The sequence below is a fragment of the Plecotus auritus genome, assembly GCF_963455305.1.
Source record: "Plecotus auritus genome assembly, chromosome: 1".
NCBI classification, from domain to species: domain Eukaryota; kingdom Metazoa; phylum Chordata; class Mammalia; order Chiroptera; family Vespertilionidae; genus Plecotus; species Plecotus auritus.
Genome location: NC_137770.1, coordinates 167,909,428 through 167,930,400, shown reverse-complemented (window position 1 = coordinate 167,930,400; position 20,973 = coordinate 167,909,428). Strand labels below are relative to the sequence as shown.

Below are 20,973 nucleotides of genomic sequence, written 5' to 3'. Positions count from 1 at the left end.
AAAATAAGGTGCTAAGACAAGATACTGATTTTTCAACATTTGAATACATACTAGTAGTACTTAGTCAGGACCTCTAATTTTTGAATCATTAGATTCCCTCCTTCCACTTATGGTATCCAATTACCCAATTCTTCTGGTCCTTGTAACCAAGACCCTTCTAACCTTTTCACCTGCCAGAAATGTGCAGCCAACTTGATTTCTGACCAAATTATCTGCCATTCTTCCTAAAATTTCATTAACCTCTTTGCTAATTTGATCCCTAGAGCAACAACTATTCTTTGAAAGTATCCTAAGAAAACACTGATTAGATGTAATTGTTGCTCTATCCTCAAAGAAAATAGAAAATCATTAAAATTAGAAAATTATCAAGTTTCACATGTCAGCACAACTTCTATATTTTTTACTTAATAAACATTCTCAATAAAACACTCCATTTATCAATATTATTTATATTTTTACTAAGGGAAGCTGAATGATCCAAAGTATAACTCCTTCTAAATCAAATCAGGAAATGAGAAATCAGCTTTCTGAACTGAAAAGAAAACTGTATCATATCTCATTAGTAAAAATCAAATGATGCTAAAGATTTTTATACTTATCTGTCCAATGCTAGTTCATCCTCTAATCAAGCTCTTAGGAAAAAGTCAAGATATAATTACATTATTCTTCATTCACAAAATGACCTCAAACATAATAGCACTCAGTGCATCAATATTACTATTTCAATAATTTAAAATGTATTCTTTAATTTAAACTTTCAAAATGTAACTTGGAAAAACAAGATTCCCATAAATTTAGGCTAGAAATTGAAGCATGACAGGTTTCTAAGAATTTCAAAAGGGTCTAGAATCTCTTTTAAGGAGGAAGATATTGGATTCTCTAAACTTTGAAATGTCAAAAGTAACTTCAAATTTCCTGGAGGAACAAAATCCACTTTTTATTTAACCTTATTATTGGTAAATATATAAAAAAGGAGATGTCTTATGAGAAGTATAAATGCACTTGAAATGTTTTAAGCATTCATGATTTGTGAGTACTGTTATTCAGGTTTCCTCTTCATTTCAAATTCATATCATTTCAATAAGATACATTTATAATGGTGTATTTGGCTATTATAACTAACTTATAAAACTAAAATTTAAAAGTTTTTATTCACTGATATTAACCACAGAGCTAAGTGGCTTTTGTTTTATCTGAAATTTTGCCACAGGAATTTTTTTGAATGTATATATTAATGTTCTGTCTTCCACTTTAATAGTGGACGTTTGAAAATATATTGCTGTGAGCAAATCTCTTTGATTAGGCTTCAACCATACATGCATTTTATTAATCATGTAATAGAAGGATTCTCATTAACATTGAATTTTATGGTCCCCATATTAGTTCTTTTTAAAAAATTTAATAAATCTTTATTGTTCAGATTATTACAATTGTTCCTCTTTTTTCCCCCATAGCTCCCCTCCACCCGGTTCCCACCCCACCCTCTTCCCTTACCCGCAACCTGCCCCCCCGGCACTGTCCTCATCAATAGGTGTACGATTTTTGTCCAGTCTCTTCCCGCACCCCCCACCCCTTTCCCCCCGAGAATTGTCAGTCCACTCCCTTTCTATGCCCCTGATTCTATTATATTCACCACTTTATTCTGTTCATCAAATTTTATTATTCACTTGATTTTTAGATTCATTTGTTGATAGATATGTGTTTGTTGTTCATAATTTTTATCTTTTTTTTTTTTTTTTGGATGTCCCCTATGGTTTTTATTTATTTATTTTTTTTGTCATTTTTTAAAATTTAATAAATCTTTATTGTTCAGATTATTACAATTGTTTCTCCTTTTTCCCCCCATAGCTCCCCTCCACCCGGTTCCCACACCACCCTTTGCCCTTACCTCCCCCCACACTGTCCTCATCCATAGGTGTACAATTTTAGTCCAGTCTCTTCCTGCACCCCCCATACCCCTTTCCCCCTGAAAATTATCAGTCCACTCCCTTTCTATGCCCCTGATTCTATTATATTCACCAGATTATTCTTTTCCTCAGATTTTTAATTCACTTGTTTTTTAGGTTCACTTGTTGATAGATATGTATTTGTTGTTCATAATTTTTCTCTTTAATTTTTTCTTCTTCCTCTTCTTACAGAATACCTTTCAGCATTTCATATAATACTGGTTTGGTGGTGATGAACTCCTTTAGCTTTCTCTTGTCTGTGAAGCTCTTTATCTGACCTTCCATTCTGAATAATAGCTTTGCTGGGTAGAGTAGTCTTGGTTGTAGGTTCTTGCTATTCATTACTTTGAATATTTCTTGCCACTCCCGTCTGGCCTGCATAGTTTCTATTGAGAAATCCACTGACAGTCGTATGGGTGCTCCCTTGTAGGTAACTAACTGTTTTTCTCCTGCTGCTTTTAATATTCTCTCTTTGTCTTTTGCTCTTGGCATTTTAATTATGATGTGTCTTGGTGTGGTCCTCTTTGGATTCCTTTTGTTTGGGGTTCTGTGCGCTTCCTGGACTTGTAAGTCTATTTCTTTCACCAGGTGGGAGAAGTTTTCAGTCATTATTTCTTCAAATAGGTTTTCAGTATCTTGCTGTCTCTCTTCTTCTGGCACCCCCATAATTCTGATGTTGGTATGCTTGAAGTTGTCCCAGAGGCTCCTTACACTGTCTTCAAATTTTTGGATTCTTTTTTCTTTTTGCTTTTCCGGTTGGGTGTTTTTTGCTTCTTTGTATTTCAAATCTTTGACTTGATTCTTGCAGTCCTCTAGTCTGCTGTTAGGTCTCTGTATAATATTTTTTATTTCAGTAAGTGTATGCTTAATTTCTAGTTGGTCCTTTTTCATATCCTCTAGGGTCTCGCTAAATTTATTGGCCTTTTCTAGAAAATTCTTGAAAAACCTTATAACAGTGGTTTTGAACTCTATATCCGGTCGTTTGCTTTCCTCCATTTCTGTCATTTGTGATCTGTTTCTTTGTCTCTGCATTTTGGCTGCTTCTCTGAGTTGACAGAGTGGCTTTGTGTGCTAGGTGTCCTATAGGGCCCAGTGGCTCAGCCTCCCCAGTTACCTGAGGTGGACACTCTTGGTGCACCCCTTTGTGGGCTGTGTGCAGTCTTGTTGTAGTTAAGCCTTGGTTGTTGTTGGTATCACTGGGAGGAATTGATCTCCAGGCCAATTGGCTGTGAGGATCAGCTGTGTCTAACGCTGGGAGAACTTCTGTGCTGGAGACACCCTTATGGGAGAAGACTTGCAAAAGCCTCTGTGCTCAGCTTGGATGCGATGGAGTCTCAGGGCAGAGCAGACAGCATTGGTTTTCTGTCAGCCCTGCCCTAATAGGCCCCTGTGTCTTAGTGTCCTATGGTAATCACTGCAAGCACCTCTGAGAGAAAGCCACCCTTGAGTTCCACCCACTGCCAGACAGTCCAGTTTCTTCCCGAATGAGTCTGGGTCCCCAGAGTCTCACCTGGAACTGGAGTTCAGTGCAGTCAGGAGCTTTTGTCTCCCTCCCACTCGAGAAAGACAGCCGTGCACTCAGTTGCCAGTCCTTTCCGCATGTGTGTCTCAGTACCTCTGCCTCCTGCAGCTCCTCTGAGTCTCAGTGTGCTTTTCTCTTTCCTTCTCGTTGTAGAATTTCCACTCAGCCAGCCTTCCTGGGGTTCTGGATGATGTCCATTTTGTCTTTTAGTTGTAGTTTTGAAATTGTTGTGTGAGGCAGCAGTTTAGGTGTTTACCTATGCCGCCATCTTGGTTTCTCCCCCATATTAGTTCTTTCAGTTAAACAGAAACTAATTTCTCTTTTTAATTAACTGTTTTGTTTTTCCTTCCTTAGAGCTCAACTTCTAAATTATAAGGTGGCTCTGAACTTGACCAAGTATCTCAAAATGGAAAAGGATTTTTTACCATGGCAGAGAGTTATTTCAGCTGTAACCTATATCATTAGCATGTTTGAAGATGATAAAGAGCTATACCCTGTGATTGAGGTGATGTTATGGCATTCCTTATGAAAGTAAATGTTTGGTCATTAGCAGAATAGGAAAATTTCTGAGAGAAGAAGCTCCTGGGAGACAAAAACATACCTTCCTTGCCAATTGAAATCAAATGAAAGTACAATGACTTTACTAATCAAAGCAAAGAGATGCTGTTCATTTTTTCAACTTGAAATATATCAATATTTCTCATTCAATATACCCCTTAAAGGTATATTTTAGTGTTATAAGGAATCCAAATAATTAATACTTCATTTAAAATAGGCAACATTTTAAACCATAGATACTAACTAGATCCTATTTTTACTGTATTCATTTAGGTCAAAATGAATTCATTCTTCCCAAAATATAACATTATATTTCTGCTGTTATTTCCACATTGAGATTTTATTATGAGACTAGAGGCTCAGTGCATGAATTCGTGCATGGGTGGGGTCCGGCCAGCCTAGTCCCAATTGGGGTGGATCGGGGTCAGGCCTGTCAGGAGGAAGAGATGGCGGGAGGTTGGCTGGCCGGCCCACCCTGATTGGGCCCAACAGGGCCAGGCCTGCTGTGGGGAGGGGCCAAAGGCTATTGTCCAATTGGAGTGAGAGAGTTCAATGAGGGGTGGGGCCAGCTGGGGAAGGGGCCGTGGGAGGTTGGCCAGCCAGCCCCACCCCCCAATCGCTGGCCGCAGTGGGTGTCATAGTGACCAGTCATTCCAGTCGTTCTGGTGTTCCGGTCACTGGCTTTTTATATATATAGATAGTCATCATTACAAATACTTTGCTTTGTGATTTCTGTAGCACTTTGGCAAGACACTTGTAATTTTAAACAAATTCTGGATTCTAATCTCTGGCTCTTCCACTTAGTAAATGAAAGAACTTGGACTAATGATTTAATATTTGTGAGTCTTAATTTCCTTTGTACAGTAAGAATGTCAGCACTTGGCTGCCTATGGTAATGTGATAAAGATTATCTAATATAAATGTCCTTTGTAAATCGAAAGGCAATATACAAATATTGAAATAATGTTATTATTTCATCAGTACTTGAGCAAGTATGTCAAATGTTATTCTATTTCACAAGAAGTGGAAGCTAAGAGAGGCTTACCCAAAGTTGGATAAAACACTAGAGAATGTTCGGGATGTTCTTTTCTTGAAGCAATATTGCAATGTGATAAAGAACTGAATGCATCCCTTCCTAATGACAGGCCCAAAGTTCTCTGAACGAGTAGGAAAAAAGGTTATAATGGTGTGGGGGAAGGGTGGCTATAGATTATAATAGTTGAAAGACTGTTGATAAATAATGAATTGTTACTCATGGTACATGGTGCTTTTATTTCAGGAATACTTCCGAGGTCAAGTGAAGCCGGTTGCAGATGTTCTGGCATGGGATGACACTGGAGACCACCTCACAAAGTTATTTTTTACATTTTTTAAACTAATATCCATTCAATATTTGTTTGTGTGTTTTAAAATGTGTTGACTAGTACTCAAGGCCCAGCTTTGTGTGTGTTTGTTTTCTAAGGTTACTCCGTGCCTCTGTGTTAGGGTTCGCATGCAAGATGGGAGACAAAGAAGCCTTGGGCAACGCTTCCCAGTTATTTCAGCAGTGGCTCACTGGGACTGTGAGGTGACTATTCACCATGTGTTCATTTCCAGAAGACTTTAAACTGCAAATTGAAAAATGGAAATCTCTGAAACACTGTTTATTCTTCTAGCATTCCTGTAAATCTCAGGCTTCTGGTCTATCGTTATGGGATGCAGAACTCTGGCAATGAGGCTTCATGGAACTACACACTTGATCAATATCAGAAAACTCCATTAGCTCAAGAAAAAGAAAAGCTGCTGTATGCATTAGCATCAATCAAGAATGTTACTATTCTGTCAAGGTAAATTAGAACTTTTTCTTTTTTTACTTCTAAGAATTGTATTTTTTGGTTTATGCATCACAGTCTCTTATAGATGCTATTAAAGTAGTTTCCAAGAAAATTTATCAACAATTATTTTCCCTGCAAGAAACAAACTACCTATGTAATAGTGGCTTAAATAGTAAAGAAATGTAATCTAATATGAAAAAATTCTAGAGGAAGACAGTTTTCAGTTTTCATTGAGGACCTAGGCTCTTTCCCTTTCTGTTTTGTCATCCTCAACGTGTTGGATGTCTAATGACTTTCAGAGCTCCAAACATTTTGTCTTCATACATATATGTTGAATGGAAGAAGGACAGGAGCAAAAGAGTTTCCTCTGTCTTTTATGTTAAGAGGTCTGTTGTCTCCACTTCTCCTCCTTATCCAGAACTGGGCCATTCTTGATCATTCTGGATCATACTCTGGGTCTACCACATAATCATTTGTGGAGTAGGATGAACTTGAATTTTTTTTACTGATTTGGGTCAGTCATGATACTCTGGGGCTGGGGTACGAATCTAGTTTTTCTACAGTCAAGAACAAGCCCAGAACAAAACCAGTTTCTGTCAGCAGAGGAGGAGTGTCTGCCACAATATGCATACACACAAATAAAGTTATTTACATTTCACTCAAAATGTACAAAGATTTCTTGAAGCTTATCTATGAATCTTCTTCTACTCCACACCTATGCCACAAGCCAACTGACTTCTGCCTTAATTCATTTTTTTTTGCTTAGTTATATTATTTCTTAGTTACTTACTTCATTCATTTAATCAAATCTTTTTTTTTAAATATATTTTTTATTGATTTCAGAGAGGAAGGGAGAGGGAGAGAGATAGAAACATCAGTGATGAGAGAGAATCATTGATAGGCTGCCTCCTGCACACCCCCTACTGGGAATCAAGCCTGCAACCTGGGCATGTGTCCTTGACCAGAATCGAACCTGGGACTCTTCAGTCTGAAGTCTGACGCTCTATCCACTGAGCCAAACCAGCTAGGGCCGTTTAACCAAATCTTTTGATGTCCTTTTTATGTATAGGTAGAGTGTGGGGCTAAAAATGAATAAGATGATATCTATCCTTGAGGTTTATGGGAGAGGCAGAATATAAATGATAAATTACCATGCTATAACCAATTTGTAAGAACTACCAGAAACTGTTTTTACCTGGCAGGACCAATAATACACCTTCAACAATACACTATCATAAAGCAGTCAATTCTCCTGCTCACTGCTCTAAATAGTCCACCAAGAACTTGATCATCTTGACAGTCTACAGAACATCATATTGATCCATTACTTGAATGGCATTGTACTGATTGTATCTGATGAGAAAATTAGCAAGTACTTAGATGCCTTACTAAGGCTCTTATGAACTAGAGGGTAAAATATATATTGCACAAACATTCAGGGGCCCCCAATCCAGTGCAGTTTCTGGAAGTTAACAGTCTACAGCATGTTGAGATATTCCCTTTAGATACAACCATGACATAAATTTAATAAAAATCTATTGGTTTGGTCACTTAACCTATTGATTTGGACTTATTTGCATTATACTATAATTATAGCAAACCAATCTAACCACATAGGTTATATTAGGAATTTGTTTCTTACATTCTATGAAAGAACTAATAAGGCAATTTGTATCCCACAGAAAATCCTATATAATAAAGAGCTAATATGCTAATTAGACCAAACAGCAGAACAACCTTCTGACAACCTTCCAGACAAAGCTGGGGCTGGGAGGTCTGAGCCATCTGCATGAATTTTGTGCATCGGGCCTCTGGTTAGACTATAAATACTTTCTCTTAACTTACTGGCTTCTTTTTAATACTTGTAAGTGAGTAAAGTGCTTCTATTCAATAGATCCAATTATTATTTTTTATTTTTGTTATTTATTTATTTATTTATTTATTTATTTATTGGGGTGGCATTAGTTAATAAAATTACATAGGTTTCAAGTGTACATCATCTGTATATTTCATTGTGTGCCCACCACCCAAAGTCAAATCTTCTTTTGTCATCATATATTTGGCCCACTTTACCTTTTACAACCCCTCCTCACCCTGTGAGCCCTCTGGTCACCATCCTACTGTTGTCTGTGTCTATGAGTTTTTGTCTGATTTGTTTGTTCATTTGTTGCTTTCAGTTTTATATCCCACGTATAAGTGAAATCATATGGTTCTTGTTTTTTTCTATCTCATTTATTTCACTTAGCATGATAGTCATAAGATTTATCCCATGTTGTCACAAATAAGTAATAGTTAAAATTGTGTTTTTATATTGTTTTTAATACTTTCAAAATAATTCAAGTTTTAATGTTCCTGTAGCTTACATTTCACTAGTCCTCAAAAATCATAGGTTGTTTTTTTAAAAAACAGTTAAATATTTTAGAAAATTTTAAATTGTGTTTTCTTATTTGTCATATTTAATTAAGTTTGTTGCTTAGTGCCTCAAGAATTGAATTACAGGAATGAAAGCTATGTTCTATTGGAATTCAGCTAAGGGTGAACATTAAAAGTTCATTTTGAATTTTTGGCTTCTCTTAGGTATTTGGACTTGCTCAAGGACTCAAACCTTATTAAAAGTCAGGATGTGTTTACAGTCATCCGATATATCTCATATAACAGCTATGGGAAGAGCATGGCCTGGAATTGGATACAGCTCAACTGGGAATATCTAGTCAACAGGTGGGATGATCAGATAATGTTTTGGTGTGCTCTTTGTTGGTTACTACCTACAATTCTTTTTCTCTTTACTGTACTTTCTCTGACAGCTATACAGTATCTGAAATAGCATGTCACCAGAGGTAATGGATCATGGATTTTTCCCCTTCCAGGGAAGCAATATACTAATTAATTTTCAGCATAATTTCTTTTTGGAAAGTATTGTTTCCACCAGATCTATAGAATTCTGAAATCTGAAGAGATGCCTAAATCACATTATTTTTAGTTTGGTTAAAACAAGTTAATATAAGTCTGCCTGTTGTGATAGCACCTAGCATAATGCCAGGCACATACTTAGTTCTCAATGAATATTTAATGAAAACTAAAAAAGAATTACTGGACCTAGGTTCACATTAGAGCCCTATATCCTACTGAGCATATATGAATGATAGCTTTTATCTCCTTTGACCAGATAACTAAACTTTAGGTATTTTGAAAAGTTCTTAAGAAGAAATTACTTCCCAGGCAATAAGAGTTTTATAATGTAAAATAGCAAATTAACTAAAGAGATGCTTTACACAATTTTTTATTTTTTCAGCCCCATCTAAAAGAAATATTACCATTCTTGGTCTTGATCCTCTAAATTTAATGCTTATTTCCATTAAAAAGATATTTCTTTTACAGGGTATAAAATAGAATATAGATTATGTATCCCAAGCAAATATAAAAACATTGACCAAAAGAACTTCACTGTCTATAATTTCCACACCAGGAAATAGCCTCTCTTATCCCCTTCTAATCTCATCTGACTTCCCCTCAGTACTGCCTAATTGACTGCCTTATCAGAAATATTAACTACGATGATAACTTTTATTTGTATTCTCTTTCCTACACTACAATTCACCAGAGTGCCATTAGAATGATTCACATTTCTTATTCTTCTAAGATCCAGATTAAATCTCTAGCTCTCAACCAAGATAGTCTACATTGCTTTTTAACTATTTGTGATAATATTTTGCCTTTTCTATTCTTGCAATGATTGATTGTAATAGTTCATCCATCTCTGTGAAGATCGATTGATGCATGAGCATGCACACATGATGCTTTGTTCATCTGTTTATAATCCTATATAATAAAAGCCTAATGTGCTAAGTGTCTGACAGTTTGTTCAACCATTTGACCGGTCACTATGATGCGCACTGACCACCAGGGGGCAGACGCTCCGACCAGTAGGTTAGCTTTCTGCTGGGTTCCTGCAGATCTGGGATTGGGTGAGACGGGCCAGACTCGCCCTGGAGCCCTCCTGTGGTCCCTCCCTGGCCCCGATCATGCACCAGTGGGGTCCCTCAGCCTGGCCTGTGCCCTCTTGCAACCCAGGATCCCTCGGGGGATGTCAGAGAGCTGGTATCAGCCCAATCCCCACAGGCCAGGCCGAGGGACCCCACTGGTGCACGAATCTGTGCACCAGGCCTCTAGTTGTTTCAATAAAATACTTAGTTTAGAATTAATACATCTACCTATTCAGAACATGTTGTTATCTGGTGGTAACATTTCATATTATGCAATGTTTTAATTGAAAAGACTATAAAACTTTTTTGGTATATGCTGCAAGAAACCTATGTAGATAAAGAATAATGCTTACTGTTGAATTATTGTGAAAAGATAAGTAAATTATGTTCATTTTGCAAATTGTTTATTAAGTAGAGTATTTCTCAAGGCCTATTTAAATAGCTCTGTGTAATTTATTTCAAATAATGCATTTTTCACTTTAAAAAATTAGTTCATTGCTATTCCTCTTTAAAAATTAAGAAGTAGAAAAAAAACAGGTGTTGTCCTAGCCAGTTTGGCTCAGTGGATAGAGCATGGGTCTGCATACTTAAGGGTCCTGAGTTTCAATTCCCATCAAGGGCACATGCCTGGATTGTGGGCTCCATCCCCAGTAGGAAGCGTGCAGGAGGTAGCCAATCAATGATTCTCTCTCTTCATTGATGTTTCTGTCTCTCTCTCCCTCTCCCTTCCTCTCTGAAATCAATAAAAAATATTAAAAACAAAACACAAATAAAATCAGGTGTTAACTTGCCATAAAAGTCATAAACAAACAAACAAAACCCACAGGCACAAGTCCAAAAAAAAAAGTCATAACCATCTGCCTTAAAATAAATTTATTAGACATAATACTGAATTTTTTTCAAGAAAATTAATTGATAAACAATTTCCAGTGCTAGATCCAAAACCCTCACCCAAGGCTTTTAGTATTTCCTCATAGCCTAGTGATCTAATTCTCATTGGGTATTATTTCAAATAGCCTAATGCATAAAATTATGTAATAACCACATGTTGGACACACACACAATGCCCAATATTAATTATGGCCAGTTTGAATAAATAAATATCCCCTTAAAATTGGATATGTCAAATTAAACATAAATTAGCCAAGTTTTATCCAACTATTTCTAAACTCTTGAACATTTTCCAGACTTCAAAATGAGTGGATTTACTGCCTCCATTTTATGAGTAATTTATTGTCATTCTAAAATAAATAAGCTGGTTTTTTATAAAGTTTTTGTCATGTGATTTTTATGACAATTGATGGCCACACCACTAATGTTCTTTCCAGTCTGAGACTTAACCACAAAGTTCCAAAGATTCTTCAGAATTTATTCTTTGCTTTTATTTATTTCACTAAACTCTTAGATGAAACTGTGAAGTTGGGTGAACCCAATAAATCAGTAGTGTGGTATGAAAAAGTATGGTTTTAATTTATGACTATAGCTGAAATATTAAGTCAATGGAATATGACTAAAGCCATTTAAACACTATCTCACAAGCAAAATAATTTAATAAAAGTTTTGTGTGTATCAAAATCATGTATTTTGGGAAACAGTAATACTTCGGTAAATATTAAGTCTAAGAAGATTATTTTTTATATAATTATATTTCAAAATATTTATGATATAATTAAATTCTTATTTTAGTTTTAAAAGTAATCAATATAATAAGTATATAGCATATTTCTCCTTAAATGTTACACTTTATGTTGTACTGGTTTCTTGGGAATGAACATATTTTGTTCTTATACTTCTAATATTTATACAGGTAGTTATAGTTTTTATTCAATCCATTCATTGTTAGTTCCCAAATATATCCTTTAATTTTTAGCTTCTAAGAACAAAATACAACAAATATTACAGAAATTATGGAAGGTTACTAATAATATTTTTCTTACCTGTAATTAGCAGACTTTCTTTTAATCTGTAGGCTATCATGACAGCAACTTTCCTTTCTTAAATCCATTTATTTATTTATTTATTTATTTATTTATTTATTTATTTATTTATTTATTTATTGTTGGCACTATTATAGATGCCCCCCATTTTCCACCCCATTATTCACCTCCACCCTGTCCCAGCCTCCCCCTACCTCTATCCTTTACCACATTGGTGTCTGTGTCCATGGGCTATGCTTATATGTTTTTGGCTAATCTCTTCACCTTCTTTCATCCAGTACCCCATCTCCCTAAGTCCCTATTTTTTTATTATGAAATATGTTGTTTTGTACAAAATGCAGATAAGCAAAAACCACCCATAATTCTACCACCCTGTTGTCACACTAAAATTTCACTAAGATTTTTTCTTGGGTCATTTTTTATGGCTGTTTATTTATTTATTTACAGAAATGGAATCGTATTATACATACTAGAGGCACCGTGCATGAAATTCATTCATGGGGCTGGGGGGGGGGTGCGGGGAGTGCGTGTGCTCCTCAGCCTGGCCTGCACCCTCTCCAATCTGGGATCCCTCGGGGGATGTCCGACTGCTGGATTAGGCCTGATCCCACAGGTATTGGGTCTAAACTGGTAGTTGGACATCCCTCTTGCTATCCAGGACCACTGGCTCCTAACCACTCACCTGCTTGCCTGCCTGATCACCCCTTTCTCCCCTGCCTGCCTGATCACCCCTAACCACTCTGACTGCCTGATCACCCCTAACCACTCTGCTTGCCTGCCTGATCACCCCTAACCACCTCTGCCTGCCTACCTGATCACCCCTAACTGCTTGCTGGGGGGCAGGTCCAGCCCTGTGAGGGGCCGTCTGCCTACCTGATTGCCCCTAACCACTGGTCTACCTACCTGATCACCCCTAACCATCCTACCTACCTGCCTGATCACCTCTAACTGCTTGCTGGGGGGCAGGTCCAGCCCTGTGAGGGGCCATCTGCCTAACTGATCACCCCTAACCACTTGCCTGCCTACCTGATCACCCCTAATCACATCCCTCTCACAATCCAGGACTGCTGGCTCCCAACTGCTCGCCTGCCTGCCTTCCTGATTGCCCCTAACTGCTTTGGCCTACCAGCCTGATCACCCCCTAACCACTCCCCTGCCAGCCTGATTGATGCCTAACTGCTCACCTGCCAGCCTGTTTGCCCCTAACTGCCCTCCCTTGCAGGCCTGGTCCCCCCTAACTGTCCTCCCCTGCAGGTCTGGTCCCCCCCAACTGCTCTCCCCTGCAGTCCTGGGTCCCCCCCCCCCAACTGCCCTTCCGTGCAGGCCCAGTCGCCCCCAACTTCCCTCCTCTGCTGGCCTGGTCACCCCTAACTGCCCTCCCCTGCAGGCCTGATCGCCCACAACTGCCCTCCCTTGCAGGCCTGGTGCCTCCCAACTGTCCTCCCCTGCTGGCCTGATTGCCCACAACTGCCCTCCCTTGCAGACCTGGTCCTTCCAAACTGGCCATCTTGTGGTGGCCATCTTGTGTCCACGTGGGGGCAGGATCTTTGACCACATGGGGGCAGCCATCTTGTGTGTTGGAGTGATGGTCAATTTGCATATTACTCTTTTATTAGATAGGATGTTTTGATGGGCATCTTTGAAACTGAATCTTTTCATTTTTTTTTAATGTTCTTGACATTTTCTTTAGGATACTGGAAGTAATTGTTACCCAGAAAATATTTACTAATAAATTCACCTATTTTTCTAGCCCTAGCCAGTAGCCAGTGTTGTCATTTTAAAACATTTTTGCTAGTATAATACATGAAACCTGATATCTAATTTTTATTTATAATTCTCTCATCCAATAAATCTTATCAGCATCAACTATGTATTAGACACTGTGCTTGGCATTAAGATACAATGGTAAGGAAAAAACAATTCGGGTTCCTTGTTCTCATGGATCTTAGAATCTAGTGATGGAGACCAATACTAAGGAGAGAATCACACAAATACATGTATAATTAAAATTGTAATAATTACAAACAGAAGAGGTTCAAGCACATTGAGGGAGTATAAAGGGAAAACCAACCAAGACCAGAGAAATTGGAGATGAAGGGCTTCCCTAGGAAGTGATGTTGCATTGAATTCCGAAGGAAGGGCAGGAGTTAACTAGGTGAACAGAGGGTGAAGCGTTCCTGGCTGAATACTAGTACTTACTATCAGAAAGGAAGAAAGATAAAGGCCAAGCTTTGCAGGGCTTTTGTTCTAAGAGCAATAAGTTCAGTTTTTTATAAATGATACTTAAAACAACAACAACAACAACAACAACAACAAAAAACCTTTACCCAAAGATATGTTTTTATTGATTTTAGAGAGAGAGGGAAGGAGAGAGAAAGAAACATCAGTGTGAGAAACATTGATGGGTTGTCTCTTGGGCCGCAACTGGGAATTGAGCCCGAAACTTGGGTATGAACCCTGTCTGGAACCCACAACCTTTTGATGTACTGGACAATACTCCAAGCACCTAACCCACGTGGCCAGGGTATATATGTGATGTTTTTTATTCTCTTTTGAGATGCTAAAGTGAAAATTGTTACAAGGACATTATAGTTCCTTGTCAAATGCCACTTAAGGTTTGATTAACTGAAGACTAAAAAAAAAAAATGCTCATTAGATTTATTTGCATAAAATCTAAAAATAACTCTAGAAGGAGTTTTTCAGTGGAATGATGGTGGAAGAATCTAAATTAAAGCAAATGAATGAGTGGTAAGGAGATGGAGACAAGGATTGTAGAGAAATATTTGACTATAAATGAAGAGGTGAGAGAAAGGAAATTGAGAGAGACACCAGATCAAGGGAAAGGGTTTAATTTTTAGTGAAAATATTTGCTCTTTTTACAACAAAGTAATACATTTTGACTTTTATTTTTATGGCATTTTTAGTATAAAACTTTGAAAAATGTGTATGCAACAAATGTGACCCATTTTCATCTTTTTGGTTTCTGCTTTTGCTATGTAATCATTTTTAATGTAAAATTTCTCCTACTGATAGTTGACTTCTTTATCTATTAATATATTTTATTTTATCCTTTCCCAACATTTCAGTGGTTCACATTTTATATGCATTTTTGTGGCTGTTTTTCCTCTTATACTGTGGTTAATTGTTATGAGATGCTGATTTGTATCACAATCATTGGTGTTATGGTCTGTAAGAAAATTTGTGATTCTTGCTCTTTAAAAAGAAAATATGAAAGGTACAAGAATAGAAATAATATTCTATTTTTGCACTTAGCTTCAAGTTTCTTTCCTTAGCCAGGCTGATACAGATCCTAACCAAAATATGCAAGTAGTTAAAAAGCTTTTCTAAAGCAAAAGTAAAACATAGCCTATATACAAATATCTGTAATTGCAGGAAGATGCATATTAGTTAACGTAAAGGTGATGGAGTTTTCTCGCTGTAACAGAACATAGAGATTCAGCAGCTGGAATGATACAAGTAATTATTTCTCATTCAGTTTAGTCTCCTGAAGTGAGCATTCCAAGTTGTTAGGTGGTTTTGCTCGTTGAATCCTAGGGCCTTGTCCTAACTGTGTGGTTGAAACTTGGAGAAAAAGGAGGGGGGAAAAAAACAAGAGCTCTAAGGCAAGCAATTTCTTTCACTTAAGCAAGGAGATGAAAGTTGAACATATCACTTCTGCTTGTGTCCCATTGACAATAATTGGTTCACCTGTTTACACCTGGCTACGAGGGAAGCTGAGAAATGTTGTCTCTAGCTGGGTTCTCGTGTGTACAGAAGAAAGGAGAATTGGTTTGGGTAATACAACAAGCAGTCTGCCACCTCTGGGAGAGTTGGTGTGAATCTACCTACACAAAGAAGTACAGAGTTTACAAAGAATTTCTCCTGAATAGAGTTATTTTAAATTAAATGTTTTGCTCACTTTGAAAATTACTTTTACAAAAACCCATAAAATAAAAAGCAAATGTTTGCATCCAGAGAAAAAATGAAAAGTTCTGTGTACTGATATTCCCTTTTACTCCCCTAAATTGCTCTTCAGGTTCACACTCAATGACAGAACCCTTGGCCGGATTGTCACAATAGCAGAGCCATTCAACACTGAACTCCAGCTCTGGCAGGTATGGGGACAGATTCCTCTAGACTCGTCTCAGAAGTGACAAAAGTAGCTTTTCTAAAAATCAGAGATGGTATTTTCTCTATTAAGATCAGAGAAGACAAGGATAAAGAAATAATTCCTATATCTAATTAAATGTATACCTATTTTTTTCTAAACTGAAAAAAAATGCAAATAATCGAGAAACAAAGTTTGAAATCTGAGAAAGGAGAGCTTTAGAAGTCTGTGTGAAACCATCCTGCTTATAACACATGAACAGCATGTCTCTCCTCTCCTGGCAAATTTCACCATGGAATAAGGTGGTCGAGATGTGATTTTTTTTCAGAGTTCATCGTTTTGGAATTTCAAAACTTAACCCAAAGCTTTGAGGTTTCAAACATGTCAGTTCCCAGAGGGAAAACAATGTATATTCATGTTGGGCACATTGTATGGATTTTCTGTGTATTAAATACTGGAATGCTAACATTCTTCTCTGTGTTAAGAAACAAAGTAGTTCTTATTCTTGCAAATAGTAAATAATACTAGAGTTGAGTTTTGGGGAGAGTTTTGGAGGAAATTGGAAGGATAGAACCAGGTTTAACAAAGATTTTTTTTTTTTATGAAAAAAATTTTTTTTCAGCCCTAACCGGTTTGGCTCAGTGATAGAACCTCAGCCTGTGGACTGAAAGGTCCCGGGCTCGATTCCCAGTCAGGGCATATGCCTGGGGTTGCGGGCTCGGTCCCCAGTAGGGGGCATGCAGGAGGCAGTCAATCAATGATTCTCTCTCATCATTGATGTTTCTATCTCTCTCTTCCTTTCCCTTCCTCTCTGAAATCAATAAAAATATATTTTTAATTTGTTTAGTTCACTTAATAAATGAACTGGAAGTATATTAAAATACTCCTGCCCCCAGGAATGAAAGGCTAAGCAAAGCCTTCATTCCACAGATCAGATCTTCCAAGGACTGCCCTGAGGCATGCACGGAAAATAAAGAAACCAGCAGAAGCAGGAATGGGCATGCCAACTGCTATTATGCTGCCCTTCCCTACCCGGCCCCCCCCCCCCCCCGCCCCCAATATGTTGGAGTCTCTAGTGGCTTGACGTGCTGTCAGGAGTCCCAAAAGCCATGGATGATTATGGCTGTTCTGAGAGGCAGGCTCAATCTAAATGATGGACCAAAAGATGCATCTCAGTGTTGTGTAGTGATACTGAATTTCCAGGGAAGAAGCAAACAAATCCAGTTTTGTAAATAAAATTCTAGAAGAATAATTGTGCTTAAAATGATTTCCTTAATTATTTTCCCCTCTTTTATAGATTGAGAGTTTCTTCAAGAAATATCCAGAAGCTGGAGCAGGAGAGAAACCTAGGGAGCAGGCACTGGAAACAGTGAAAAACAATATTGAATGGCTAAAGCAAAATAGAAAGAGTATAAGCGAATGGTTTTTGGAATTACCCAGGAGTGGATAAGGTGTTCAAACATCATTTTAATTTTGTAAATGTCTTGTTTCTACTATATTAAGCATTTGGTGACCCAATTTACAAGCACTGTGGAGGGAACCTTAAACACAGATACTGCTTTATCTAAGGAATGTACTCAGGGATTTCTTCTAAGTGTACTTCATAGGAGATTCTTTACCAATGGAAGAGAATTTAATAGCCATTTTAAATGTCTTTAAATATCACTCTTTGTATCTAAGTCTGTGAAAATAGAACAATTTGGTCTTAGCTTTACATTTTTAGAGCCAAAGAAACACCACTAATCTTTTCTCTTGATTGATTTTTAAAGTTTGAATACCAGTATTTGAGGGACCAATATTACCATCTTAAACTTCATTTTATGATTCAGAATTATACAGATCTAATACCATTTTACTCACATATGTCTTATTCCTTTAAATCCTACCAAAGTAACTGGGCTTAAATTTTACTTAAGAATTGTATGAATTAGCCAAAGAAATGGCTGACTGTTGCCATTGCTCTTATAAAATCAACGAGAACCCTCTTCTCCTTTTTTAAAATAAATCTGAATGATTACCTTGAAAAAATATGTGTTGTTTTTCTGTGTCACTTTACTCTTGAATAATAACAGCTGCAGTGCTCCCCAAATAATTTAGCACAATGCAACTATGATTCAAGAACTCAGCCTTTTTCATGCTTGCTACTGTATCAACTTGTTCCATTCTCTGCAAAGCTCCCTTAAATATGCTATGAAATTAGAGGGAAGATAGTGCTTAACTCTGCTCCATGGATTTTAGAGGAGAAGGGTGAAATAATTGGAAACTGGTCAGGAAGAAGCAAAGGCTGATTGTTCTATAAAACTAAATGGAATTAGAATTTAGTTTCAACCTAACCTAACAATCTAAGTGTGAAAATGAGGAAACTCATGGATATCTCCAGCATGACTCTGCATATCGGAAGATACATCTTCTTATAGTAACATTTATGTATAAACCCCTATCCTAATCCATACAGAATAGCACGGATCAAATTTATATCCGTAACTTGATTAAAGACATCAGTTATGTTTAATATGGTACTTGATGCCTAGTTGATCCACAATTTAAGTCCAATAAGCAAAAAAGATGGTTAAATTACTATGATCCAATCTGCTATCTCTAGAAAATCTAAATTTATTGGAACCTTCAGAAGTATAAGATAATCTAAGATTGGCTTGATGGTAATTGAAGCACAGGAAAACCATCAAAATCTTAACTTTGACTTTATTTACATAATAATATGCCCTAATCGAGTTCTCTCAAACTTTCTTACTGCTGTCTCTTATCATTCCTCAATCCACACAGCTAAACTGAAATATTCAAATATAGTCTGGGGAGAAATAAAAAAAATAAATAAAAAGGAAGAGATTTCCAGACCAAAACTTTAAAAATATTATTTTTAATTACTTCAGAAGAAAAAACACATCAGCACCAGAAATCATCAGTGTGCTCATGGGGATTGAAACTCTAACTTCAAATTAACCACAATCCAAACCAGCACTTGAAGTCTATGTAGTGTTTCAAGTATGCAAATAAGGAAGTAGGATGGCTTATCTTTCTGCTGTATGTAAGAAATTAATTTTTTAAAGAAAAAATATAAGATGGTAAGTAAAAAAGATTTCAACTTGTCTACAAGTCCATCTGTTCCATTTTATTTTAAGCACTAAAATAGAGAATGAACGGGTTAGTTCTCTTTACCGACGGAAAGAGCTCTGCACACTGTACCCTAATTACTCCACCGGCCCATCAGGCCCTTCTCAAACGGTGTCTGGTTTTCAAAGTGTTGATGACCAGCCCTGGCCGGTGTGGTTCAGTTGGCTGGGTGTGTTCCTGGGCACCAAAAGCTTGCCAGTTCAATTCCCTGTCAGCGTACATACCCAGGTTAAGGACTCTATCGCTGGTAGCAAGTGTGCAGGAGGCAGTTCGATCAATGTTCTGCGCTCACATCAGTGTTTCTCACTCTGTTCCTCTTCTTTCCCCCTCTCTAAAAAAATCAATTAAAAAATCTTAGAAAATAAAATAAAAGGCTGATGACCAATAGACCTGAGCCAAGCACAACTTGCTACTGTACAATTTGGTTTTGCCACAGTTTTCACAGGGGGAAATTAGAGTGTTGTTTCCAAAATTAAACTACAGTAAAACCATCAACTTTAAAAATGTAACTGGATCACTGGGTCAAATGCATATAAGCCTAACCAATGGACACAGACAACAGGGGGGTGAGGGCATGAGGGGGGGGGAGGGGGAATGGGGGGATAAGGACACATATGTAATACCTTAATCAATAAAGAAATTTAAAAAAATAAAATTTTAAAAAAAGTAACTGGAAAAAATCATCAGCAAAGTCATATAGCAAGAAGCAGGGCCAGTGATACTACCTTCACTCTAGGCAGCCTACTCCTATGTTTCAGATCATTGCTGTGCACCCACATAAAATAAGCCAGAACTTCAAATAATAAATGATGAATGTAAGTATGACAAGCAAGGAAGGTCTGGGAAATAGAAATATACAGTGGGGTTGAAGGCAATGGCATTCTTACAGTTCACCTTCCATGCTGGTGAAGTACCATGTTTCCCCGAAAATAAGACAGTGTCTTATATTAATTTTTGACCCAAAGACACGCTAAGTCTTATTTTCAGGGGATGTCTTATTTTTCCATGAAGAAGAATACAGTACACATTTATTGTTAAATGAAAATAAAGAAAATTTATTACCTGTATACGGTACGGTAGTCAACACAAATCAGACAAACTGAATCCTATAGTATCAAGAATTTACTCATTTATTCAATGACAATCATGTCATCATCTTCTGGAACATCATCATAACAATCCAATTCCTGAATTTCCTGGTGAATTTCTTGTGACTCCATTTCTTTCAGAATCAGTGGACCAAATCTCTCATGTTTAGCAATAGCACTGTCTTTAAATGAGTACTTCTTGTCAAGGTAGCCTGCTCGCAGTGCATTTGCAATGCAACTGTCAGTGATTTTCTCCCATGAATTCTTCACCCAAGTCACAACTTCTTGCAGTTTAGGTTTCACAAAGTTTCCATGCTGATTTCTCTCCATTCTATTTTCAATGTAGTCATTAATTTCCATGCACAAATTGTCTTTGAATGGCTTGTTTATTGCAATATCAAGAGTCTGGAGATAGGCCATCATTCCTGCGGGAATCATTATCTCATCTATTTTTCTTTCGTGAAGAAATGTCTTCATGTCTTTAGCGCGGTGAGTGCTGGCTGCATCCCAGACTAGCAGACTCTTTGGCTCCCTCGCATAACAAGCGGCAGCATTAAATTGACCCACTTCCTTATAACTGCTTGTGTGGCCCAGGCTTTTTCAGTTTCAAGAATAAAAACGCCCAAAACACGTTCAATCTTTTCCTTCTTGCCCTTAGAAATGATTAAAGGTGGGATTTTAGTGCCATCCAGGCGAATTGCCAAAATACAGGAAACACGTGCACTTTCGTAAGCAGTGGAGGGAATGTATGCTAAGGAGGCACCCTGCTGTTCAATTGTTGTTTGAGATGATTGGCCCATAAACACTGCAGTTTCATCCATAGCAATCATGTTGGAAAGATTGTATTTAGAGAAGTCAGCATCATCAATAAAGGACTTGAATGCA

The 20,973-nt window shown here is 37.4% G+C and overlaps 1 protein-coding gene across 1 annotated transcript in view; it reads left to right on the top strand.

The window, feature by feature from the left end:
- The window catches only part of ENPEP (glutamyl aminopeptidase), an 86,400-nt gene extending 68,510 nt beyond the window's left edge, over nt 1–17,890 (top strand). The window contains exons 14-20 of the mRNA XM_080658401.1: nt 3,823–3,973; nt 5,306–5,379; nt 5,489–5,593; nt 5,682–5,852; nt 8,418–8,558; nt 15,797–15,875; nt 17,166–17,890. Coding sequence (XP_080514527.1) covers nt 3,823–3,973; nt 5,306–5,379; nt 5,489–5,593; nt 5,682–5,852; nt 8,418–8,558; nt 15,797–15,875; nt 17,166–17,318 — 874 coding nt within the window. The 3' untranslated portion in view covers nt 17,319–17,890. The remainder of the gene's footprint in view (nt 1–3,822; nt 3,974–5,305; nt 5,380–5,488; nt 5,594–5,681; nt 5,853–8,417; nt 8,559–15,796; nt 15,876–17,165) is intronic.
- The last annotated feature ends 3,083 nt before the right edge of the window (nt 17,891–20,973 follow it).